The following is a 23,938-nucleotide window of genomic DNA, read 5'->3' as shown; positions in this document are numbered from 1 at the left end:
TGACTCAACAACTGACTCAACAACCACTGTGGGTTCGAATCCTGACAGGGACTTTGGTTTCTTTCATGGGAGGAAGCTATCCAGCTAGCTTACGGAACGTCCGTGGTTCTACTCAGGTGCCCGTTTGTGCCTGAAATAATGCACGGGCACCTGAGGTCTTCCTCCACCAGTAAAGCTGATGTCATTATATGACCTATACTGTATCAATGTGACATAAACCAAAAAAAAAACAAATTTGTAATTACTTAAATTGCTGCAGTCACAATAATTATTACCTTGTGACTAGTCATTACCAGTAGATAACCCTTATTAATTTTTTGTTCACTAGTCATGCATAATAACCTGGTCACATGACTTATTGGCTGCCGATAGGGGGCATACATGTTTTAAAAACATATCTTGTTTAAATGTTATTCTCCCTCTATATATAGTGACCTTGTTTCTATGGAAACATGACCTCTTATCACATGTGATATTTTTTACTGAAAATAATCTTCGATTTTGAATTTTTTCTGTATTGCAGTATTGTGTTCAGATTGTCAGTTTTCATACCTAATATTTTTTCATGACATGTTTTTTTTTCTTGCATAAATAGAATATATATTCTAATATGTAATGCTTAAATGTAGGAAAGCTTACAGGCTTAAGAATAATTTTTAAAATTTACATTGTTTATCACCATTTCATTGTTTTATCATCGGTTTACATTTTGTTGTATAAAATAACATACCTATTTTTGTGCCAAATCTAAAGTCTCGGAATAAGATTCCTATTTGTATTGTTAGACATAAGGTTGTATATCTAATGTTTGCATTTAACAGAATGTACCTCTGTTATGTTCAATGTCTCATTAGTTAGTTTATTAATCAGAATAAAATTTTGAAAAATATAGTTCCAGAATTTAGATACATCCTTTTTAAAACATATTACCCCCTATTATTCCTTAAAACTGATAATGGTGTTTATTAAAGTTCTTGGAAGCTAAGATGGCTTTGTCATTACTATTTTCCAATTTGGTATTTACGTCAATCTAAAGCGATGTGATAATATTGCTACTCTAATACTTCACATGTGGAGAAAAAAAAAAGAAAGAGAAAAAAACAACAACAAAAATTTGGATAGAACCACTGGCATTAACCCATAACCTGCAGTGTTCATGTTACATGTGCCCTGCCTTGAACATGAAACAATACATAGGGGAACATGTGATCTAAATTAACAACCTTAAAATGTGTCAAATATTTTCAACTGTGTTTTTCTAGATTTTTCTTTATGTGCCTCCACTATAGGGGGCATTTATAAGTACCATTTTGTGAGTATGTCCGTCCGTCCTTCCAGCCATCCGTTCCTTTTTGTGTCACACGTAGCTCAAAAAGTGATTGACCTAGTCATGAAACCTTACAGGAATGTTGACCAGCCTGTGAAGTTGTACACCTTGGTATTTTAATGTGGATATATGTAGTTTTTTTAGAGTTATTGCCCTTGAATAAGTAAAAATTTGCAATTTTCAACTTGTGTCACATGTAACTCAAAAAATATTTTACCTAGTCATGAAACCTTACAGGAATGTTGATCAGCATGTGAAGTTGTGCACCTGGGTATTTTCATGTGGATATATTAAGTATTTTTAGAGTTATTGCCCTTGACTTAGTAAAAAATTGCAATTTTCAACTTGTATCGCATGTAACTAAAAAGTATTTGACCTAGAGTCTTGAAACCTTACAAGAATGTTGCTCAGCATGTGTATTTGTGCACCTTGGTAATTTTGTGTGGATATTTTTAGTATTTTTAGAGTTATTGCCCTTGACTCTGTAAAAATTCCAATTTTCAACTAGTGTCGCACATAACTGAAAAAGTATTTGACCTAGAGTCATGAAACCTTACAAGAATGTTGCTCAGCATGTGTAGTTGTGCACTTGGGTTTTCATGTGGATATTTTTAGTATTTTTAGACTTATTGTGCTTGACTTAGTAAAAATTTCCAATTTTCAACTTGTGTCGCACATAACTAAAAATGTATTTGACATAGAGTCATGAAACCTTACAAGAATGTTGCTCAGCATGTGTAGTTGTGCACCTTGGTATTTTATTGTGGACAGTATTTTTAGAGTTATTGGCCTTAACTTAGTAAAAGTTTACAATTTTCATCTTGTGTCGCATGTAACTCAAAAAATATTTGACCTAGTCATGAAACCTTACAGGAATGTTGATCAACATGTGTAGTTGTGCACATGGGTATTTTTGTGTGGATATATTTAGTATTTTTAGAGTTATTGCCCTTGAATTAATAAAAATTTCCAATTTTCAACTTGTGTCGCAAGACATTAAAAAAGTATTTGACCTATAGTCATGAAACCTTACAGGAATGTTGGTCAGCATGTGTACTTATGCACCTTGGGGTTTTCTTGTGGATTTATTCAGTATTTGCCCTTTACTTAATAAAAGATTTTAGTTTTCAACTTGGGCACATGTAGCCAAAAAAAAAAATTTGACCTAGAGACATAAGATTGACAAATCGGTGGAGTGGGGGGCACCCGTGTCCTAGATTAAACTTTGATTGTAAGCAATTTTAACATATACTGGAGATGACTGAATCTACACATGTGACCAGTGCATGCAAACTAAGATCTGCCAGCACATCAGTGCGGTCTGAATAAGGTCTGTACTCCTATTATGAAGTGATTACTAATTTGAAATTCTCCCTTAATATGATTCATGGTTTTGTCCAGATTGAAATACAGACAAGTCCATTTAAGATATGAAGCATACTTAGGGTTCACATATAATCAAATTGTAACTGAAAAGTTTAATCAGGAAATATTAATCTTTGCCAGTTCTGCGACTCATTTGCTTATGGTTTTAAAACAAACAAACTAGTTTTTTTATATCTTTATTATTATCATAAAAACATACAAAAATGCTGCTAATTTCAAGGCTGGATGATTTAGTGATTAGTTAGAATTAAATTGCATATGTTGCATTTACATGTAAAAGAAAGCATGCACTCAAAAAAGGGATCATATTTTTTTTCTGTACAACTAGTTAATGCAGAATATATTTCAATTTGATTGTGCATACTTTTTTTTGCTTGTCAGTGTAGTTACATTTATTATGGTCTTAAACTACTGTCCAAGACCTGTTTCTATACAAAATGCCTTGACTTAAATTTACATCAACCTATTAATAGAAATGACCTTTGACTTTTTTACTGACATACTAAAATAATATCAACTTTACATACATAAACTGTAATAGTTTAAACTAATTTTGCATTACAAATTGCTGAAGTTATACAAACTTCATTCTTTATGGGCTTATAACAGGAGAAAAATTTATAAAGAAGTCAAAACAAACATAGTGCGTTTGTGACCAGCACGGATCTAGACCAGCCTGCGCATCCGCGCAGTCTGATCAGGATCCATGCTGTTCGCTATCAGTTTCACTACTTGTTATAGGGTTTGTAAGCGAACAGCATGGATCCTGATCAGACTGTGCGGAGGTGCAGGCTGGTCTGGATCCATGCTGGTCGCAAAGGCACTATGTTGGTTTTGTCGTGACGCGGCTCAATTTATAAAGAAGTCAAAACAAACTATAGAAATACAAGGAGATCAAAACAATAATTGCAAAAGTTAATCCTAAACCCACGGAAATTGTATAATAGACTTATCCAGCTTTGAATTTGGAACAGTTCAGTATAAGGGGTTTCAATATCAAAATAGAAAAATTGACCTAACAACACAGTATAGAGCCCAGCCAGACTGCACAGTTGTGCAAGCTTACCTGGCTTGTCATCGTCGGATGACCAAGACCGAATCATTAACATTTATCAATTAACATATTTATGTACATTACTTATATTATATATTATATGTTAATCAACCATGGGTATTCGACAATGACCTGGCTGTGTACTAATGGGTAAGGCTAACCACTTTTGGTTCCCGCAGGTTAAGGGTTAAGCTTCAAAAAAAAAAAAAAAGAAGAAAAAAGAAATCTCTGTTCAAATTGCAAATAAAGGTTGTCCCTACTGGACGAATATCAAAATTCTAAGCAAAATTGCTTAATAAAAAGGAAGAAATAATTCACAAAAATTAATCTTCTTGTAAAATACTCTACTATTTTCAAAATAATCTAGCTGTTCAGTTTTAAGTAAATTATTGCAAAATATCGTTTTAATAATAATGAGTTTTTTTTATTTACAAAATAAATAAGGCAGTAATGTTTGTCTAGCATCTCTATAATTATATTCTATCTATTAAATAAGCACATTAGTAGAATTTCCAGGTTCCACAGTTGTAATTAAATTGAGGCACACTAAGAGGCATGGCTCTTGATAAATTTGGGCAGCTTATGATAATAATATTTGAACCATATATCTTGATTTAAAAGAAGAAATACTATAGTCCATCTTACAATTTTTTTTGTTTAATTAAAACTATTTCTTTGTATTTTACACTATATTTGTTGAATAAAAACTATTTCTTTGTATTTTACACTATATTTGTTGAATAAAAACTATTTCTTTGTATTTTACAGTATTTTTGTTGTATTCAAAGCAGTTCTTTGTATTTTACAGTACTTTTTGTTGAACTAAAATATTTGTTTGTTGTTAACTGTATTTTTGTTCAATTAAAACTATTTCTTTCTTTTTTTAACAATATTTTTGTTGAATTAAAACTATTCCTTTTTATTGCGGTATTTTTGTTGAAATTAAACTATTTCTTTGTATTTGACAATCAATCTATGAAAACATTTACATCAAATTATGTTCACAAACACCTCTGCAAAACAATACAGATATCTTACTACTAACACAGAGTAATCTAAAAACAAACTTATCTGTTAAAACAAGAAAAAATATTCAAAACTTATTAATTAAAAGCATACATATAACATGAAGAAAAAACAATAAATATACATACATAAATGAATGACTTGCTGCCATTAAAAATATCACAGAAAATATGTCAAAAAAGACAAGTTTCCACAGCACATTTGATATTTTGTTAAGACTCATAATCTTAAAGTGACATGGTATTATTAAAGTGACATTATGCTCATTTTTTGTAATCTTTAAGTGACATTATGCACATTTTTCTGTTGTAGAGTTGAGCTGAGTTGGCTATATATTAAAAAGAATTGACTATTATAACAGTCATTGGCAAATAATTGCTAATGAAAAATGTTTAGGATAAAATTTAACAACTGCATTAAATGTAAAAAGTCTTCCCCACTCTTGTTATCAATTGAAAATTACAGATATAATTATTTCGAGGGATATTTTTAAAAATTTCTGCGAGTCATGTAGATTCTTTCTTACACACATATGACCTAGACTTAAAAATTTAAGATAATTATGTTAAAATCAAAAGTTATTTTCACTTTGACCTTCACCCACCATTTTCGCTTGAATGGGCATAATGTCACTTTAAACCTTTTTACAACTATAAAACTATGCCAAAATGCCAAAAGAATACTCAGATCTTTTTGTATACAATAGTCATAGTACAAAACTAATATTCATGAAGAATTGATTTCATTAACATAGAATTTTTCTGGCCTACATTTTAGGCGTGGAAGAGTAAAGAATAAGGCCTGGGATATATAAAATATCACTGACAAGGAACACTTTTAATGTTTAAAAATGAAAAAAAATGTTCTCTTCACAATATAAATGCCTTTAGTTGCTGCAGTGTGTGGGAGACAACTCTCTTAGGGGTTATAAATAGTAAAATCCAAAGTTACTCCCCTTTGATAAAATTGTATATAATAGCTAAAGGGAGATAATAAGTCTGATGTCCTGAGTTACTGTCCTTAATTGGCAAGGAGTTTGAGCGCTCTTACTGCTGGGATAACTTGGTCCATTCTTCTTACATCTGGAAAATAAGTGACAACAATCATCAAACATTAATAAGTTAATAAGCTAAGACAATATTGTATGTCAATTTCTTCAAACTAATTGACTACTGATAACAAAATATTGGCCCTGCTTTTGAGGTGTTTTTAGTAATTCAAAAATTCAAACATAGCTACTAGATTTAAGTAACTGGCAGATCATTTTTGTAAAATTATTTATCAAATTAATACAAACGACATTCAGAAAAAACATAATGTCATAATTATTGTGGATTTTTTCACTATGTTTAAACCAAGAGCATTTTTCTGTTAATAGATTATCAAGTTATCACTAACCAATATCTATTATTCTTATTTTTTTGTATATCAAATATATAAAAGTTAAGTGAAAATTCTCAGACACAAATATATACAGAATAGTTATAAAGACAATTTAAAGATACAAGGAAACATACCTAAAATTTCTATCAATTTATTCATAATTTCATAGAAGGCTGGGAAAAATTCTTGATGCTCCTGTAACCTTCTAATTACACTGTAAACAGATAGAATACATAAATAATAATATGAGACGCGTCATGACAAAACCAACATAATGGGTTTGCGACCAGCATGGATCCAGACCAGCCTGTGCCCACCGCGCAGTCTGATCAGGATCCATGCTGTTCGCTTACAAACCCTATTACAAGTAGAGAAACTGATAGCGAACAGCATGGATCCTGATCAGACTGCGCGCATGCGCAGGCTGGTCTGGATCCATGCTGGTCGCAAACCCATTATGTTGGTTTTGTCATGACGTGGCTCATATATGTCCATCAATTGATATATTCTACAATACTTGAGACAGAATCGATCATAATTTTCATATATATGTAAATTCATTCTAAAAACTGATAACCAAAATGTGCTGAACAAAATTCAGTAGATTAGGTAATTGACATCATAATTGACTTCAAGAATTTAATGTGAGAGGTGACCTGGTGGTAAATGTGAGGGCCTCTCATCCCAAAGAATTGACCCCCTACTGTAGTAAGAAAACAGTATCTTCTTTTTATTGCAGAACAATTTAAGAATCAACTTACCCATCAAGGTCTTCAGTTTGGAGTAGGTTTTTTAGATGTTGTACGGTAGTTGTGTTGTGTTGCTGGACCAGACGTCCAACACTGTCTACAATAGCCGAGGACTTCACATCTTTACCTAGAAGTGATCAAATAAATAATATTGTGTCATATTTATTCTAACTGAAAGCTTTAGTTGCACAATTGCAAAAGAGGTCAGGCTCATGTTTCATTAAAGTTTGTACTGTATTGATTCTTAAAGACACCACTGTGTTTTGTTCCACAATCAACTAAAGAGGATAAATTATGCATAGATCCCTGGTCACTGAGTAAACATTGGAGGAAGTAAGGTGAAGGACTTTCATGTCATGGCCAAGAACAAAAAAGTTTTGTGACAAACTGTGAGCACTGACAAACAAACAGACAGACAGACAGACAGACAGACCAAAAGCAATCATATTGATAGAGTGGGAAGACTTAAAAATTAAAACATAAGTTTTCTAGTAGAAAGTGCTAGCATAGAAAAATCGTTTACCTAGTCCAAGAAGATTTTTGAGTGTATTGAGGACATTATGCACCTCTCCTAGCTTTGTAAAGATCTGGTTCATTCTAGGGAACACTCCAGAGATGTTAGGTACATCAAATAACGTCTGGAAATGCGAGACAATGTTCTCTAACACTGACCTATTGGGGTGCTCCTGACCAGCCTGGAAAAATGAATGTATATGATTTAGATGATTAGTGGCAAAGAGAACAAAAGTTCTATTAATTTTTTTTTCAACACAAAATAGCTAATGATTTTTTAAAAATTCTAACCTATTTGGTAGTGCCAACTTCCATGAAATAATGATATTAAGATCTACATTGTAAGCACAAGAAATGCATGTTGAAGTCTTTGCAAGGCTGGAAAAAAACTGAAGTTAGACAAACAATATGTTTTCTTTAAATTATTTATCGATATTATCATTGCATATAGAATCTACGTAGAAAGTCGAAATGTGTCCACATAGCACGGATACTGCCACATTCCAATTGTTTGTCAGTCAATGAACAAAAAGCGCGACAGTCAGACAAGTGCAAATCTTTATGCCCCCACCCCTAAGTGATGGCATAAAATCAGGGTGAATAAACACTTAAGGTATCCATTTAATCACAGTTTCCCTTAAACACGACAATGAGGCAAACTGAAAAGAATATTTAATAGAGATCATCCTGTAAAAACAAATTTAAATATAACAATTTAACCATACCTAGTTAAATATCTTAAATAGACTTGTCCATTTTTCAGTCTAGACAAAAACATTCAACAGTTTAAAAAAAAAAATCAAAATATATACAGACTAAGCACGACTTCAGACTATAACTGGAAGTCACAGATGTGCACCCTGATATTGGTCTGCACTGGCTGCATGAGTGGAATCAGTTGATCCTTGCAGGTTACCAGCTAAACTTATCAATATTATGGCTATAAAGTGGATATGATACAGTCAACTCCTGTGAATAAAAGCCAACCAAATGAGAGACCAGAAATGACCTTCACAGCCCAAAGAATTTTATTCAGAGTTTACTCTGTTGTACTTTTATGAATAAAGTTTTGTTAAAGATTGGTCTTTATTTACAAGGTGGTCTTTATTCAGAGGTGGTCTTTTACACAGGTTTGACTATACAGTGAAAAAAAAATACAAACCTGTTCCTCTACACCATCATCATATACAATTTTATCAACTGCTGAGGTAATCTGTGACATAGTTGGCTCCCCTACTAGACGTATCTTCAACCAGGGGGCGCATCTATCTCCTAGCCTGTTTATAGACATCTGTAGCTCCTGTATGCAAAAATTGATATAATAACATACTCAAATTTCTCATCAGATTTTTCTAATTAAATTCAATTGTTTAAAAAAAAAAGCAGTCAGACAGCGTACAAGACTGGTGGATATTTTTGAAGTCATTTTTATATAAGTCAAGATTTTTTTACAGTTTTATAAATTTGTTGTAAACATTTTTGACTGGTATAACCTCTGTGTTAAATAATAATAATCCTTTTTTTATATTTACCTTTTTAATTTCTTCTTTTTTTTTGGTTTAGGTTTTAATTCACACTGAGACATTAAAGCGGTCATATGTGCTTAACAGGTGGAGATGCCCCAACACCCTATGCAATTATTTAATTTCAAATTGTTTACACTCTATTTCTACCTGTTTCTCCTCTATGAAATTTGTTTCTCCACTATGTTAATGGAAATTTGCCAGTACACAAAATATACTATGTTATCGAAAAGAAATGAAATCCTATGATTCTTTTTGCAGAATGACATCTCAATAGACATAAAAAAACAAAACCAGTCTGCAGACAGCATGCTCCACTTTTCACAGTGCTGGATAGTTAAGTGAAATCAAAATAGGGCATTACTTTGCCAAAAATAATTTTTGAATTAACTACCTTTTAAAATGGCATCCTTTTATGACAATTGAAATGTATACCAAGTTTGAAGTCACAGCTTTTTTAGTTTCTGAGAAAAAGGACCTTAACAAATAGGGTAACACCGAAGCTGGTAAGAGGGTCATGGAAATTGCTCCACTTTTTTTCTACGATAGTATTGAAAATTTGTCACTAAAATGCTGTATCATTTACTTGCCTGCAGGCCTTCTTCATCTTCTTTCCAGTTTTCTATGACAGTAACAAGATGGTTGAGGGTATCCGAGGACAGGTGACTGCGTTTAGTGCCACCTAGTTTCTCCTTACGCTTGTTATCTGCTAAGCTATTCACAACCTCCTGTACTGTACGACAGAACTGAAATATACCATGTTAACATACTTCTGTTTCAAATACGTTTTATTTACAAGTTCAAATATGTGAATAATAGAATCTATCATTGAGTTAGAGGATAGGAAAATCCAACCTGATGGTGATTAATTCCATTGAGAACACTGCTATTTTTAGTAACATTTATGGATTTTTCTATCTGGTTAGTGAGGAAAAAATATTCAAGCATTCCTGGTAAAAGATAACAAAGGCGATCATGTTTAAATATAGAAATGATTGGGTTTTTTCTAGTAACAGTATATTACTAGAAGTATTATGTGACTAAACAACTGATGCTACCACTTTATTTTTCATTCATAAAAAGAGCTGTCAAAAGGACACAAGTGCTCGATACTAAAACAAGAGCAATTAATGTAGAATTTCCTAAGTTCTAAAAGGGCCATAATTCTTTCAAAATCAACGTTAGAGTTAAGGGCCTTGGATAGAGACCTCTTATTATGCTCTCAAATAAGTGTGTAAAGTTTCAACACATTCTTTCCTTAGTTTTGAAGATACCAACCTGCATGTAAAAACTTTACCAAAGTGTGACGCAAACGCCAATGCCTAGAGGAATACAAGAACTTTCCCTATTCTTTGAATAGGTGAGCTAGAAAAAGGTTTTGAAGAACAATTTTTAAGCTATTTTCATTAATTACTTTTAATGCTTACTTTGATAATTAATTTTACATCAATGCATAGCATAGCAAGTACAAAAGAAACAAGAACGTGTTTGTTAAACACAAATGCCCCCGGCTCAGATTCTTGTCAGTAGCAATATTTCAAAAAATGTTTACCCATTCACTCAGTTATGGACAGAAAAATTGCCAAAAAATTGTAAACACAAGTTATATAGCTTGACAAAGTCATGGCATTTTGTAATTGTGAAAAATATAAGTTGCCAAGTCATTGCTCTGACTTGAAAGTTGAAAAATATTCATTTCATGCAAGTTATCTTCCTAGTACCAAATATGAAATACATCTGTCATCAAATAAAGGCTGTATGGGCAAAAGTGTAAAAATCTATTTTGAGCACTGGTGACCTTGCCCAAACTGACCCCTAACTCTATCCAAAAGAAGAATACCATGTAAGTTATCTTCCTACCAAATATGAAATACATCTGTCAATAAATAAAGGCTGTATGGGCAAAAGTGTAAAAATCTATTTTTAGCACTAGTGACCTTGACCCAATTGACCCCTTACTCCATCCAAAGGAAGAATACCATGCAAGTTATCTTCCTACCAAATATGAAATACATCTGTCAATAAATAAAAGCTGTATGGGCAAAAGTGTAAAAATCTATTTATAGCACAAGTGACCTTGACCCACTGATCCCTACCCCAATCAAAAGGATGAATACTATGCAAGTTATCTTCCTACCAAATATAAAATATATCTGTCACTTAATAAAGGCTGTATGAGCAAATGTATAAAAATCTATTTTTAGCACTGGTGACCTTGACCCAACTGACCACTAACTCCATCAAAGTTTATGTTTCTATCAATTATAATTAACATCTGTCTATAGAATAAGGTCAATACACCTGTAACTAGAAATGTGTCCATAGGACACGGATGCCCCCACACGCCACTGTTCTGTCAATCTTATGACTCTAGGTCAAATATTTTTTGGACTACATGTGCCACAAGTTGAAAACTAAAAATCAACAAAGGGCCATAATTCTGTTAAATTTGGTCGCAGCAAAAATTCCTACCTTTACTACCATCTACAAATTAAGGTTGTTAATCCCTGAAAGTTTAAGCAAAATCTGCCATCCGGTTTAACAGGAGTTGCATTCACAAAATTTCTACATAGTATATAATGAAAAAAACAACAAAGGGCCATAATTCTGTTAAATTTGGTTGCAGCAAAAATTCCTTCCTTTACTGCCATCTACACATAAAGGTTGTTCATCCTTGGAAGTTTAAGCAAAATCTGCCATCCGGTTTAAGAGGAGTTGCATTCACAAAATTTCTACATAGTATATAGTGAAAAAATCAACAAAGGGCCATAATTCTGTAAAATTTGGTCGCAGCGAAAATTCCTTCCTTTACTACCATCTTCACCTTAAGGTTGTTCATCCCTGTAAGTTTAAGCAAAATCTGCCATGCGGTTTAAGAGGAGTTGCGTTCACAAAATTTCTACATAATATATAGTGAAAAAATCAACAAAGGGCCATAATTCTGTTAAATTTGGTCGCAGCAAAAATTCCTTCCTTTACTACCATCTACACATTAAGGTTGTTCATCCCTGTAAGTTTAAGCAAAATCTGCCATGCGGTTTAAGAGGAGTTGCGTTCACAAAATTTCTACATAGTATATAGTGAAAAAAATCAACAAAGGGCCATAATTCTGTTAAATTTGGTCGCAGCGAAAATTCCTTCCTTTACTACCATCTACACATTAAGGTTGTTCATCCCTGTAAGTTTAAGCAAAATCTGCCATCCGGTTTAAGAGGAGTTGCGTTCACAAGATTTCTGGACGTACGGACGGACTGACAGACGGACAAGTGCAACGCTATATGCTCCCACATTGTGGGGGCATAAAAATCTATTTTTAACATTGGTGACTTTGACATTGGTAACTTTAACCTTGACCCAAATGGCCCCTTACTACACCCAAAGAAGGAGGACTTCCCTTGGCATGTTTGTATTTAACTAAGACATCAACTAAAAAATAAAGGCTGTATGAGCAAAAATGTTTATATTTATTTTTTAAACCAGTGACCTTGACCTTGACCCTAGAGACCGCTTACTCCACAAAAAATTAGAGGACCATCAAAGTTATCCACCTACTAAATATGAAAGATATCATTAAAGAAATAAAGCAAGTAGGAGAAATTTAAGATAAATCCAACTTGCCGAAATAGGTTAACCAGACAAGGCCCTATTAAAATTTTTCAAGGTGAAAAAAGGGAAATAATTGAGAAATATGGATGACACAGTTATATAACTTGGCAATATCATGTACTTTGTATTGATAAGTAAGTGTGGAAATTATAAAGCCATTAGTATAGATAGAACTTAAGATATTTCCAACTTGCCGTTTTAGGTTAACCATTATTCATTTTCTAAGTGCTGAAAAGGGCAATAACTTGGTAAATATGAAAGCCAGAGTTATGTAACTTGCCCAGATCATGTACTTTGTACTAATTAGTAAGTGTGTAAACTTAGAAGCCATTGGTACAGGTAGAACTTGCTGTTCTAGGTTAACCTCGTATGTACAGACAGACAGACGGATGGACGGACGGTTCAATTACTATATGCCCTTCAATTACTATATGCCCGGGGGCATAAAAATAGCCTATATAAATTTTGCTCACCTGTTCATATTTATGAACTTCTTCCAATTCTTTTGTTACCCTTTGTATTCTAGGGATAACTGTCTCTAAATCTTTCACCTTTAACTCAGTACCAATGTCCTGCCAAAACAAAAGAAATTATTATACATAATATAAACCAATAATTATTTCAAATCTGTAACTCTACTATTTTAATTAATATTGTTACACAGCACATTTTTAGTACATAGTTTTAATAGGTAATGTTATGAGTGGACTTGTGAAAGGATATCTTTCAGGAGGATACACTTTAAACTTAAATTTTTTTACGAGTCATGGTCAACTAAGGTGCCCCTTCTATGTATTCAAGTATGGGCGTATTTCAGAGTTCACCTCACAGACATTTATCAGTTAATAGGGTAAATTTCTCATGTTCACCATCAATCACTTGTTTCCGATCGAACATTCATGAAATCAAAGTAATCTGTAATATCTAACATTTCTATATTTGTTTAAATCCTCACTTCAGATAAAAGGATAAGTTTTATATGTTCTCATAAGTATTTAATGATTGAAGTTATTTGTATTTTAAGGGAGACAACTATACCTTGAGATATTGATGACATAGATCTAAAGGGATGTAATCAAGATCTTCTAGTCTGGTGCTGAACTTCCTTTTCAATCTGTAGGGGTCTGTTTTTAACTTCTCACCAGGTATGCTATACAAAGCAGAAAAGTATTAAATCTTTTATCATATACACATGTAGTTTTGGAGATACATTTTAATAGATGCGTTTCACATAACAATTTTCACCTCACCTGGCTGCCATTTTGAGGGTGATTCCAAATATATAGACAGTGGTCAGCCATGAAGGCCCGTATTGCTATCCAAAAGTTCTAGCCATATGAGTCAAAAGATTTATAGCATTTGAAGAATAATCTTTTTCGAGTAAATGAAAGTCATTTCATAAACCCGCCCAACCTCAATGTTGAAGATTTCACTTCATGACATGGGTAAGATCTGATTTTGACTTGAAATCAATTCTTTACTTGTCTATATGATATTTATAAAATAAATTTGAGAAAACTTTATAAATCTATTTCAGTCTGTGGGACAACCTGGGCAATACAGAAAATAATTGACTTTGTCACCCCTGTCAGGCCTCTTTTCTACAAAGAAATTAGAAAACGTGCTGTGTTGAATTACCTGATGTTGTGTAATGCAAGTAATTTCTCTAACTTCTTCATTCGTAACTGTGCAACTCTGTAATCTTTTACCTCAGGTCTGAAAATACAATAAAGTCATATATTCAAAGATGTTCTTTTTTTAAATAACATTCTCTGAACTGTTTGTAATTATAAACATGTTTATACTGTATCTACTTTCTTATATGACAGATTGCCTATAGGTCTAGGTTTCAATTTACATTCAAACCATCTGTATTTAACTTTGACTCTCTCAGAAAAGATTTGAATTTTTTCTAACTTTTGTGATCTTATAAGACGAGGTGTACAATATAGTTCTCAATACTGAAGAATTAATACCTATTTTATCCACATGTTTATACAGTGCTTGATTAAAATTTGTGTTTATTTTGTATTTTTGAGCTTTATATATCTACTGTTTTCAAGCCAATTTGTTTTCCTTAACCCATTTGCTGCATTCAAGACAGGTACACTCCACCTACTCAAAGTACAAAGTATCTGCCTGCAAGCCACCTTTGAGATATGATATCAGATTATTGATTACGGCATTTTTAATCTCAACTTTCTTCATCTTTCCCCCCATAAAAGTGTACTTTCTATCTTAGAATAAAGAAGACAAAATTACCTAGCACCAACATCAAGTTTAATGAGCTCTTTCTCCTCTTCCAGTTTTTTCACTTGTTTATTCAATTCCTTTATTTGCTTCTCATAGGCCTGTAAACATATCATAACATGAAACACGACACTTGGTAGTTGAAAACAAAGGATAAATGTGACTTTCATTATTGTGCTTTAATATCTGCTGAAACATAAAGACAAATTAAAGTTTGAGCCTGCAGACCAAGGGATTTAATAAGTCTGAGAGCTTCTTAATTAATAAATTCATATATCAATTCCTCTTACAATAGACAGCATTACATTCAAAGATTTTTTTATTGTTTAAGTTGGGTTTATTGTAACTAATCATATGGTGACTTTCTAGCTTTACTGGAGGAGGAAGACCTTAGGTGTTCCTCTGTGCATAATTTTAGGCATGAGCAGACACCTGAATAGAACCACCAAAATTCCTTCAGCTAGCTGGATATGAAAGAATCACATGAAAGAATCCTAAAGAATCCTAAGTCTGGCAGGATTCAACTGGGGTGTGGGTTGAGCAGTAAAGATTTTTGAAAACAATCAATTTTAAACGATTTAAAGCATTTCCTTTAATAAATTATCAGTCAATGAAGAATTAACAGTGGTAGATATTGTAGATATAGTGGTAATAAGTTGACCAAATTTTATCATCATGAATCAGCCAGCTTACCCTGACTAGTTTTTTAAAGTTGCCAGTGGTGTCTTGTTCCTTGGATACAGAATAGAATGATGAACCCTCATCTCCAGAACCTTCAGATCTTTCCATATCTCCACCAGATCTGTAATATAGTAATATATTATAATCGATACTTTTCACATAAACTGTAGCCTCGATATATCGCTCTCCGTTATAACGCTAATCTCAGTAAAGCCACTCCAAACCATGATATTTTAATTTGTCCTAAATGTATATACATTAGTTACCTAGTGATTGAAAGATTTAAACTGATGTAGATGTAGATTCGTTTAATAAAAGTTATGGTAATTCATCAAGTTCAAGGCATGTATTGCCTATTAAAAAGCACCATGTAAAAGGAGTACCTGTACATTTCTAAATCTCTCTGCAAATTTTGTAACTGTCGCTCATATGTATCAATCACATCCAAAAGTTTGTCATCCATAGTATGATGAGCGCGAGCCGTTCTACGTCGAAATTCCTGAAATACTTCTGCTACTCTCTTATTGCGTCTTTCATCCTACATAGGAAAAAAACATAGATTCCATTAATCTTTTTAATGTAAAATATTTCAACATTTAATTCTATACAAAATTAATTTTAGAGTAAAGTCTCCTCATACAATGATTAAACATATTAATCAATGTTTGGTTGTAATGCAAATAGTTTTTACTCCCTTGCAGGACTAAGTTTTACCAAAGTTTTATTAAAAAGTGTGGACATAACCCTAGTAAAGGTCAAATCCATTTTCTTTTGTTCGGTTTGGTTTAACTTCGCATCCATATAATGACATAAAAAAGGTCATCAGGCAACTTTTCAGCATTATTGATGAGGAAGACTTCAAGTACCCCCTTAACCATTCCGCCACAGATGTCCCCGCCTACCACTAGACAACTGTCTAATTCACTAGCCATTGAAAGAAGAACCAAACTCATTTAAGTGTGTATGCTGCTTCGCATTTTTCACAAGCTTTACGGTAGACATACATGTATTATAAACATTACACTTTAGAAAATATCACCAAGTATCTTTTTCATGATTTTCATACAAATACGGTACTACATATATTACCTGTTGAGACATGTTATGCAGTTTTTCTTTTAATCTTTCCAGTTCTCTCTCTTGTTGTTTGCATTTATATTCCAGATCCTTATTCTTGGCCACGACAGCTGACCTTGTGTTCTTTACACGCTCGGTACTGTCCCAGATATCATCTGTCTGTGACCTTCCAGGTTCGTCAGACTCTAATTCCTGCAAATATTTAATTGTAAACCATTAAATGTACAAGACAATAAGAATGTCAAGCAAATTCACAATGGAAGTCAATACTAAATGAAAAGACTTTTTTAGAGTCACAAGGCTAGCTTAAAACACTCACTTTGTTTTTCTAAACTGTAAACATTAGTTATGGCTATGTAGAAAAGTTTACGTAATTTTCATGTAATCTGCATGAATCTGGACTGATCCATGCTAAATACAGAAGAATAAATCATTTACTTGTGTGAATATAGCAAAAAAATCTAATTGTGTCCTGGACTCCATTTTACAAAAGGTCATGAAATTACAATGACACTGACCTTGACCCTTGCTCTTGAACTTTCCAGCATGATTTTCAGATCCTTCATTTTACTGAAGTATTTTTCTGTGAGTTCTGTTTGCCTGTCCAAATCTTCTCTGCAATGATAAAAGTAATAGTGCACAATTCATTTGACTGTAGACATAACCGAATATTTAATTTATCTATTTAAAGTGACATTATTTCTGTCCCACAGTAAATGATGAGTGTTCAGGTAAAGTTAAAAAAAAATTGACATTTTGTCATATTTGTTTTCAATTTTATAATAAACCTCACCCTCACATTTAAATAAAGGAATATCCTTTGAAAATTACTGGTATTGTTCGATTTATAAAAAAAAAAGCAGGACCGTCTTTTATATATCAGTCAGATTTCATATTTTACTCTTAACATTTGTGATAATCAATCAGTGTTCAATCATCTTTAAATAAATTAAAATAGTCAATCTTTTGAAATATACAACTAATTTATCTAAGGTTGACAGTGAAAAAATGAGAGCATAATGTCACTTTAAGATGAGGTAGTACATTTCAGTTTAAAAAAAAAAATCATGTTTCAACAAAAAAAGAGTCCTTGCTAGATATTTATATGCTGAACTTTTTATCGATAAGTTAGAGAAACCAAAAAGATACATGCAAAATGATTTCTATTCAACTTACTTAAGCTGGTTATTTTTAGTAATGAGGTCCTGTACAAGTGTTTGTCTGTGATCACAGTCTGACATCAGTGACAAGAAGTTCTCTCTCGCCATCTTGTTATTATTGCTATCCAGGCATGTCATTGAACCTAAAAAGAAAGGTGTCATGTTAAGCCATTCATTGAGATAAAATTATAGTAACCTTTTAGAAGTTGTTAAGTTTCAAACAAGAGCTGTCAGAAGCACAGCCGTCTTGACTATTCTTAGTGCTTAAAAGTATAACAAGATCCTGGATAATGCAGAATTTGCTAAGTTAACAAGAGCCATGTCAACATGGCCATCCCCCGCCGAATGTGTTTGCTCATTGGAAGAATGTATATGTAGTAGAGCGGAATAATTCCATTTTAAGAGGTCTTTTGGTAATGAAAACTGATGGCTATAGTGATTACAGATTTGAAACCTATATGAATACTGATGGCTGAAAATAACAAAGGGCAATTACTGAAAAATAATGCAGGGTAGGTTATCATTCTTGTGTGCTGCATCCCTCCTCAGTAAAATCTATCCACCTATGAAGTTTCAAGTTGATACCTTCAAATACTTTTTGAGAAAAAAATTGAATTGAAAAATTAAGTATGAAAAAGAACAAAGGGCAATAACTCAAAAATTATAAAAGGTAGAGTTATCATTCTTGTGCAGTGCACACCTCCTGAGTGAGATCTATGCACCTATGAAGTTTCATTTTTATATCTCAAAGGCTTTTTGAGTTATGCTCTGGACAAAAATTAATTTTGAAAAATAACAAAGGGCAATAACTCAAAATAATGCAGAGTAGAGTTATCATTCTTAAGCACTGCACTCCTCCTCAATGAGATCCATCCACCTTTGAAGTTTCAAGTTGATACCTTAAATACTTTTTGAGATAAGCTCTGGACAAAATAGCATGAAAAAAAACAAAGGGCAATAACTCAAAAATTGTAAAGGGAAGAGTTATCATTCTTGCACACAACATTCCTCCTCAATAAGATCTATCCACCTATGACATTTCATATTGATATCTCAAACACTTTTTAAGTTATGCTCCACTCAGGTGAAAAATTAGGTATGAAAAATAACAAAGGGCAATAACTCAAAAATTATGAAAGGTAGAGTTATCATTCTTGTGCACTGCACACCTCCTGAGTGAGATCTATGCATCTATGAAGTTTCATGTTAATATCTCATAGGCTTTTGGAGTTATGCTCTGGACAAAAATCAATTTTGAAAAATAACAAAGGGCAATAACTCAAAAATCATGCAAGGTAGAGTTATCATTCTTGTGCACTGCACTCCTCCTCAATGAGGTCTATCAACCTATGAAGTTTCAATTTGATAACTCAAATACTTTTAGAGATATGCTGCGGACAAAAATGTCGGACGGAAGGACGGACGGATGGACGGACGGAAGGTCGGACGGACGGAGACTATTTCTATATCCTCCGCCGAAAATTTTCGGCGGGGTATAAAAAAAATTAAAAATTCTGTCAACTCCTTGTTAAATTTATAGGCTTTGGACAAAACCATTCCTTGTTATTAGGGAAAATTTAGGCAAAATACGTACAGACTGAATAGCCAACAGTTTGGACCATGATCAGACAGAACAGTTGTGCTAGCTGTTCTTAGTATGCACTGGTCACATAAACAGAACCTATTGCCAACAAGCAGTATAAAGGTTTAACAAAAATAGAGATAGCCCATTATAACAACAGCTGTAGGCAAGGCAGTGTGCTTGACTATTCACAGTGGCTGCACATGAGCCTGGATAATGTAGAATTTTTTTAAGCTTATATGGCCATAGTCGTGTCAAAATCCATGTTACAGTAATAGGCTATAGACAGTGACCTGCTATTATGCTCTCAAATAATTGACAATTATTGTATGAAGTTTCAACCCATTTCCTTCAGTAGTTGTGGAAATACCAACTAGCATGCAAAAATGTAGAGTAAAACAGCTCTCCATATGCTTGAAATAGTCTACCTAAATATGTAGCAGGGTATGGGATAAATTCACTGTTTTTTTTCATGGTATTATAAAAAGTGTCCAGGCCTAATCTGACAGCACTGAGGTTACCTGAGGTATGATGAATATCAGCTGGGTGTTGAAACTTGAGTGGCTGTAGTCCATGCTCTCTCAGCTTCTTATTTACAGTTGACCAATCATCAGATTTCTTGTCCTAGAAAATAAACATGATGACAACTGAATTTCAAGGTAACTTGAATTGCATTATATGAAGAAAAAAACCTAGGAAACAAGAGTTCAGAAAGTCACAGCTTTTTACAAGCTTGCTGACGTTGTATGCTGTTTTCCAGTGTTGTAGGTACATATAGAGCTGGAAAGACCCTTTATTCACAATATAAAAACTAAATTGTTTACATTATATACGGAAATCTTGCTTGTTTGTTAGTTATTTTCTCAGTTTATCTTATTTACTGACTCAAAAATCTCAAATAAAATTAACCCTAGCCCATTCCCAAAATGGCAAAAACAGAAACACATTAAGAACTCTGTAAAGATGGCGGACTTGGACAGATAGGCTGCTATTCAGGTGTGAACCCTTAAAGCAGCATGCCTCCAGATTCATGCTAATTTTCATGAAAATTTGAAAATGTTTTTTAACAGTATAATATTCTTAAGTTACCAAAAGAATGCAATTAACACATTATCAATGGCACTTACAACCCATGTAAGTTACCAAAAAAGAGATCAAAATATATGCAAAAAAAAGCCCTAACTGCATTAGTAACACAGTAGAAATATAGTTATAAATACTGAAAAATCGGTCACTAATCGCATATAACATGTAAATTATTACTACAGTTTTCAATCTTTTTACTTTTCCTAAAATTTTAGTACATTTTTTTCAGGTTTGAATTTATTGAAATATTTTGGCTCATCTGGAGGCGTGCAGCTTTAATCAAATTTGACTGTACAGTGTATTGCCTCCACTACCTCACTTTTTGTAAAGTAAAATATAACAAAATATAATGTATACACAAAAATAAGTCATGCACAATTTAAGAAGTTTACCTATAAGACTGAGACTACTTAACAACAGTATAAAGCAAAGTATTAAATTTTTCTAATAAACTATTAAAAGCAATCTATGGCTAACGAAATTTTGTAATGCATGATGGATACTATGAAAGCAGCGCAATACCAAAGTAACTTTAAATATCTAAATAAATCTAATAACCTGTCTGCAAATAAAATGTTTTGAAATACTGATAAATCTTATATCTATTATTTTAAAAGTATAAAACCATACTGTTTGTTTTTGGTCAGGTGGAATATTTATTTGTACCTTGACAAAAATAGTTGTATCATAGTTTGGAGACCTTTCTGTTGAAAATGTGCCAGGGTTAAATCGTATACATATACATGCACAGTGCGTTAACTGGAGTGCGGGTATTAGTTACCCGCACTCCAGAGCATGCCCATTGATTGGCTCATTTTTGCTGGGGTTTACATATTGTGACGGCAGAGAAAGGGAAAGCAACAGAAATATCATATTCAGATGTTCGTTCATTGGTTCATTTTTGCCGGGGTTTCATATTGTGACAACAGGGAATGTGTTTTTATGTTTGACTATGATACAAAAGAGAAAGAACACCAAAACACTTGGTAATCTGATTAATACTCGGGGGCTACGCCCCCTCATACAAATCAGATAACCTTGTGTTTCGGTGCTCTTTCTATTACTTATAACAGAGTAAGGTAATAAAAAGTGAAAGAATGATAATATACCTGTACATAAAATTCTAAGACAGATTACACATTGCTACACCTACTAAAAGTTAAAGTGTATAAAGCTTTATATCCACATTTTTGTTGTTTTATTTTTGACGGAAAATAATTCCAAACTATCTCATTGAAAGAATGTTGGATTTTCATGAAGAAACCAATGGCAAATGCAAAAAATCATTGCTAAACAGTTAGAAACCTTCTTTCAATAACGGCATAATAATATGTTCATATTTTGTAAGAAATTTATGTATTTAGGTTTTTTACCTCAGTGGAGTTCCCTTAATTACCCTAAGAGATTCTGGCAAATACAGCTTTATAAAGTTTATACATTGCATAATCTTTTTATCTTGATTTAACATAACCCCTTATGTTATTTTTCCTTGGATTTTCTTGATTGGCTTATAAGACAATGATTATGAATTGGGAAAAAATGTCTCATAGTTAAGTTACAATGGTAACCAGTTAGGATCTGTCAGTTTGTTTGTTTGATTGGGTTTTACGTCACACCAACACAATTTAGGTCATGTGGCAATGTTCCAGCTTTAATGCCTGTAGAGGAAGACCTAAGGTGCCCTTCTGTGCATTATTTCAGGCACAAACGGGCACCTTAGTAGAACCACCAATGTTCTGTAAGCTAGTTGGATAGCTTCCTCACATAAAAGAATCCAAAGTCCCTGTAGGGATTCAAACCCACATCCACCAAGTGATTTGAAGTCAACGACCTTAACCACTCGGCCACGGACGCCCCTAGCATCTGTCAGTATTCAATAAACAAAACACCTCCACCTTAATCTTGAAATTTATTATGTCATTCTTGTTACCTTGCTTGATCGCACACTGGTATATTCTTCATTGTCGGAGACAGAGTCAGCATTTGCATCCATACTGTCTATGTCATCTGTGGGCTACAGAATTAAACATTGAAAGTAATGAAGTAAAACAAAAACAACTAGTTTGTTTCCTCTTAAGGAGTGGAACACTTATTCCTATTCCCAATCATGCCGAACTGCAATTTATAAATTTGTTTGTTTTTTTTATAATTAATAACCAAGCATTACTTTTATTGGATATATGTTCTCAGTTCTCCAGTCAAAATGTTTGTAATGTCAGTCTATAGCACTGTTGATTGTTGTTAGACATGGAGGACTGTGAATTACCCAAAATATTGGCCTGTATTATATAGTCTGTATTTGACATTAAATTTTTAAAAGTAATTTTCATTGTATGGAAACGTTTTTCTATGAGAAAAATAATGTATTTTCAGCCTGAATAATCAAATTCAAATCAATTGCATAGCAAACCAATAATCAAAATTCTAACTCCAAAATGCAGAATCATTGCAGTCTTTATTACACAGCTACACTATATGCGTTAAAGTGTATACATAACAGGCTTAACTATCTAATTTCTAAATATCATTTGCTTTAGCTTTTGATTATACCGGTAATTATGCTAGCAGCAAATATTAGTGGGACACATAAATCAAAAATTAGTGGTAGATTTAAGTTAAATCATGAATTACTGTGAAATCATTTTAAATCAAGGGAATTAAAATTCCTGGTTTTATGACAAAAAGGGAATTCTGGGAAAAAAATGTTCCAACTTCCATAGTATGGGGGTCTGCTTAACTAGATTCAATATTTTGTAATATATTCAATATGAAAATATTTTACTGCTATGTAAAAGTCTAGAGACTAAAACATTAAAATACCGAAAGACCGTTACTGCTATAGTTAACTTGTGATTTTACCTGCATATATTTTTATCTTCTTAATTATAAAATAATGGTTATTTGCTGATTTTTAAAGTTCTTATTAATCTTATTAATCGCAATATAATGTCACATGTTTATGACTTGCAATCATTTTTGAACTGAAATTATCTGACACTGACCTTAAACATCATTAAAACCTGAACCACAAATCATTAACGATTTTAATCTAATGCATGCTACCCGGCCAGTGATAACCATCTTTGTTGACATGTCTAAACTGGACTCGTTTTGACGTTTAAGAGAAGAAAACAAGCATTTGACAAAACGAACAAGAATGGTATAATTAACAGAAATGCTATGAATTTACTACTGATTATATAAAACAAGAAGATAATCCTGTAAGTGCATGCATAGGGGAAATTTTCATACAAAATAATTCCTCGATTTCGAACTGCCTCTCTTCTCCGCCATATTTGTTTGGTCCGTATAATCTATTTACCACTGTTTAGTTTATTTATCGCTGTCATCACACTTCAATATGGATGGAGGCATCAAACAGATAGAATTCAACAAAATAACAACCTTTGTATATTAGTTCTAATCCATCGAAGTAAAATTATGATCGTATGCTTAAAAAAAACTAAAGTACAATAGACAGAAAATATTAAATTCATAAATGAAATTGATACGTAGACACAAGTTAGGGGAAGTA

At 32.8% G+C, this 23,938-nt stretch overlaps 1 protein-coding gene across 1 annotated transcript; it reads right to left on the bottom strand.

The window, feature by feature from the left end:
• Positions 1–4,499: 4,499 nt before the first annotated feature.
• LOC132717421 (centrosomal protein of 70 kDa-like) lies at positions 4,500–23,929 on the bottom strand. Its single transcript, XM_060700886.1, has 18 exons — positions 23,656–23,929; positions 22,334–22,417; positions 19,839–19,941; positions 17,752–17,878; positions 17,094–17,190; positions 16,588–16,767; positions 15,882–16,036; positions 15,511–15,619; positions 14,830–14,918; positions 14,206–14,283; positions 13,606–13,717; positions 13,041–13,139; positions 9,552–9,707; positions 8,601–8,738; positions 7,449–7,620; positions 6,938–7,052; positions 6,311–6,390; positions 4,500–5,875 (listed from the first exon to the last, which is right to left on the bottom strand). Exons 1-18 carry the CDS (start codon positions 23,695–23,697, stop codon positions 5,814–5,816), a joined length of 1,998 nt encoding a protein of 665 aa, XP_060556869.1. The 5' UTR covers positions 23,698–23,929; the 3' UTR covers positions 4,500–5,813.
• Between the last annotated feature and the right edge of the window lie 9 nt (positions 23,930–23,938).

The sequence above is a fragment of the Ruditapes philippinarum genome, unplaced genomic scaffold (genome assembly GCF_026571515.1).
Source record: "Ruditapes philippinarum isolate M1 unplaced genomic scaffold, ASM2657151v2 ctg875_1_1_1_1, whole genome shotgun sequence".
Taxonomy (NCBI): Eukaryota; Metazoa; Mollusca; class Bivalvia; order Venerida; family Veneridae; genus Ruditapes; species Ruditapes philippinarum.
The sequence above is the reverse complement of the archived record's forward strand: the minus strand, read 5'-3'. Positions and strand labels throughout refer to the sequence as shown.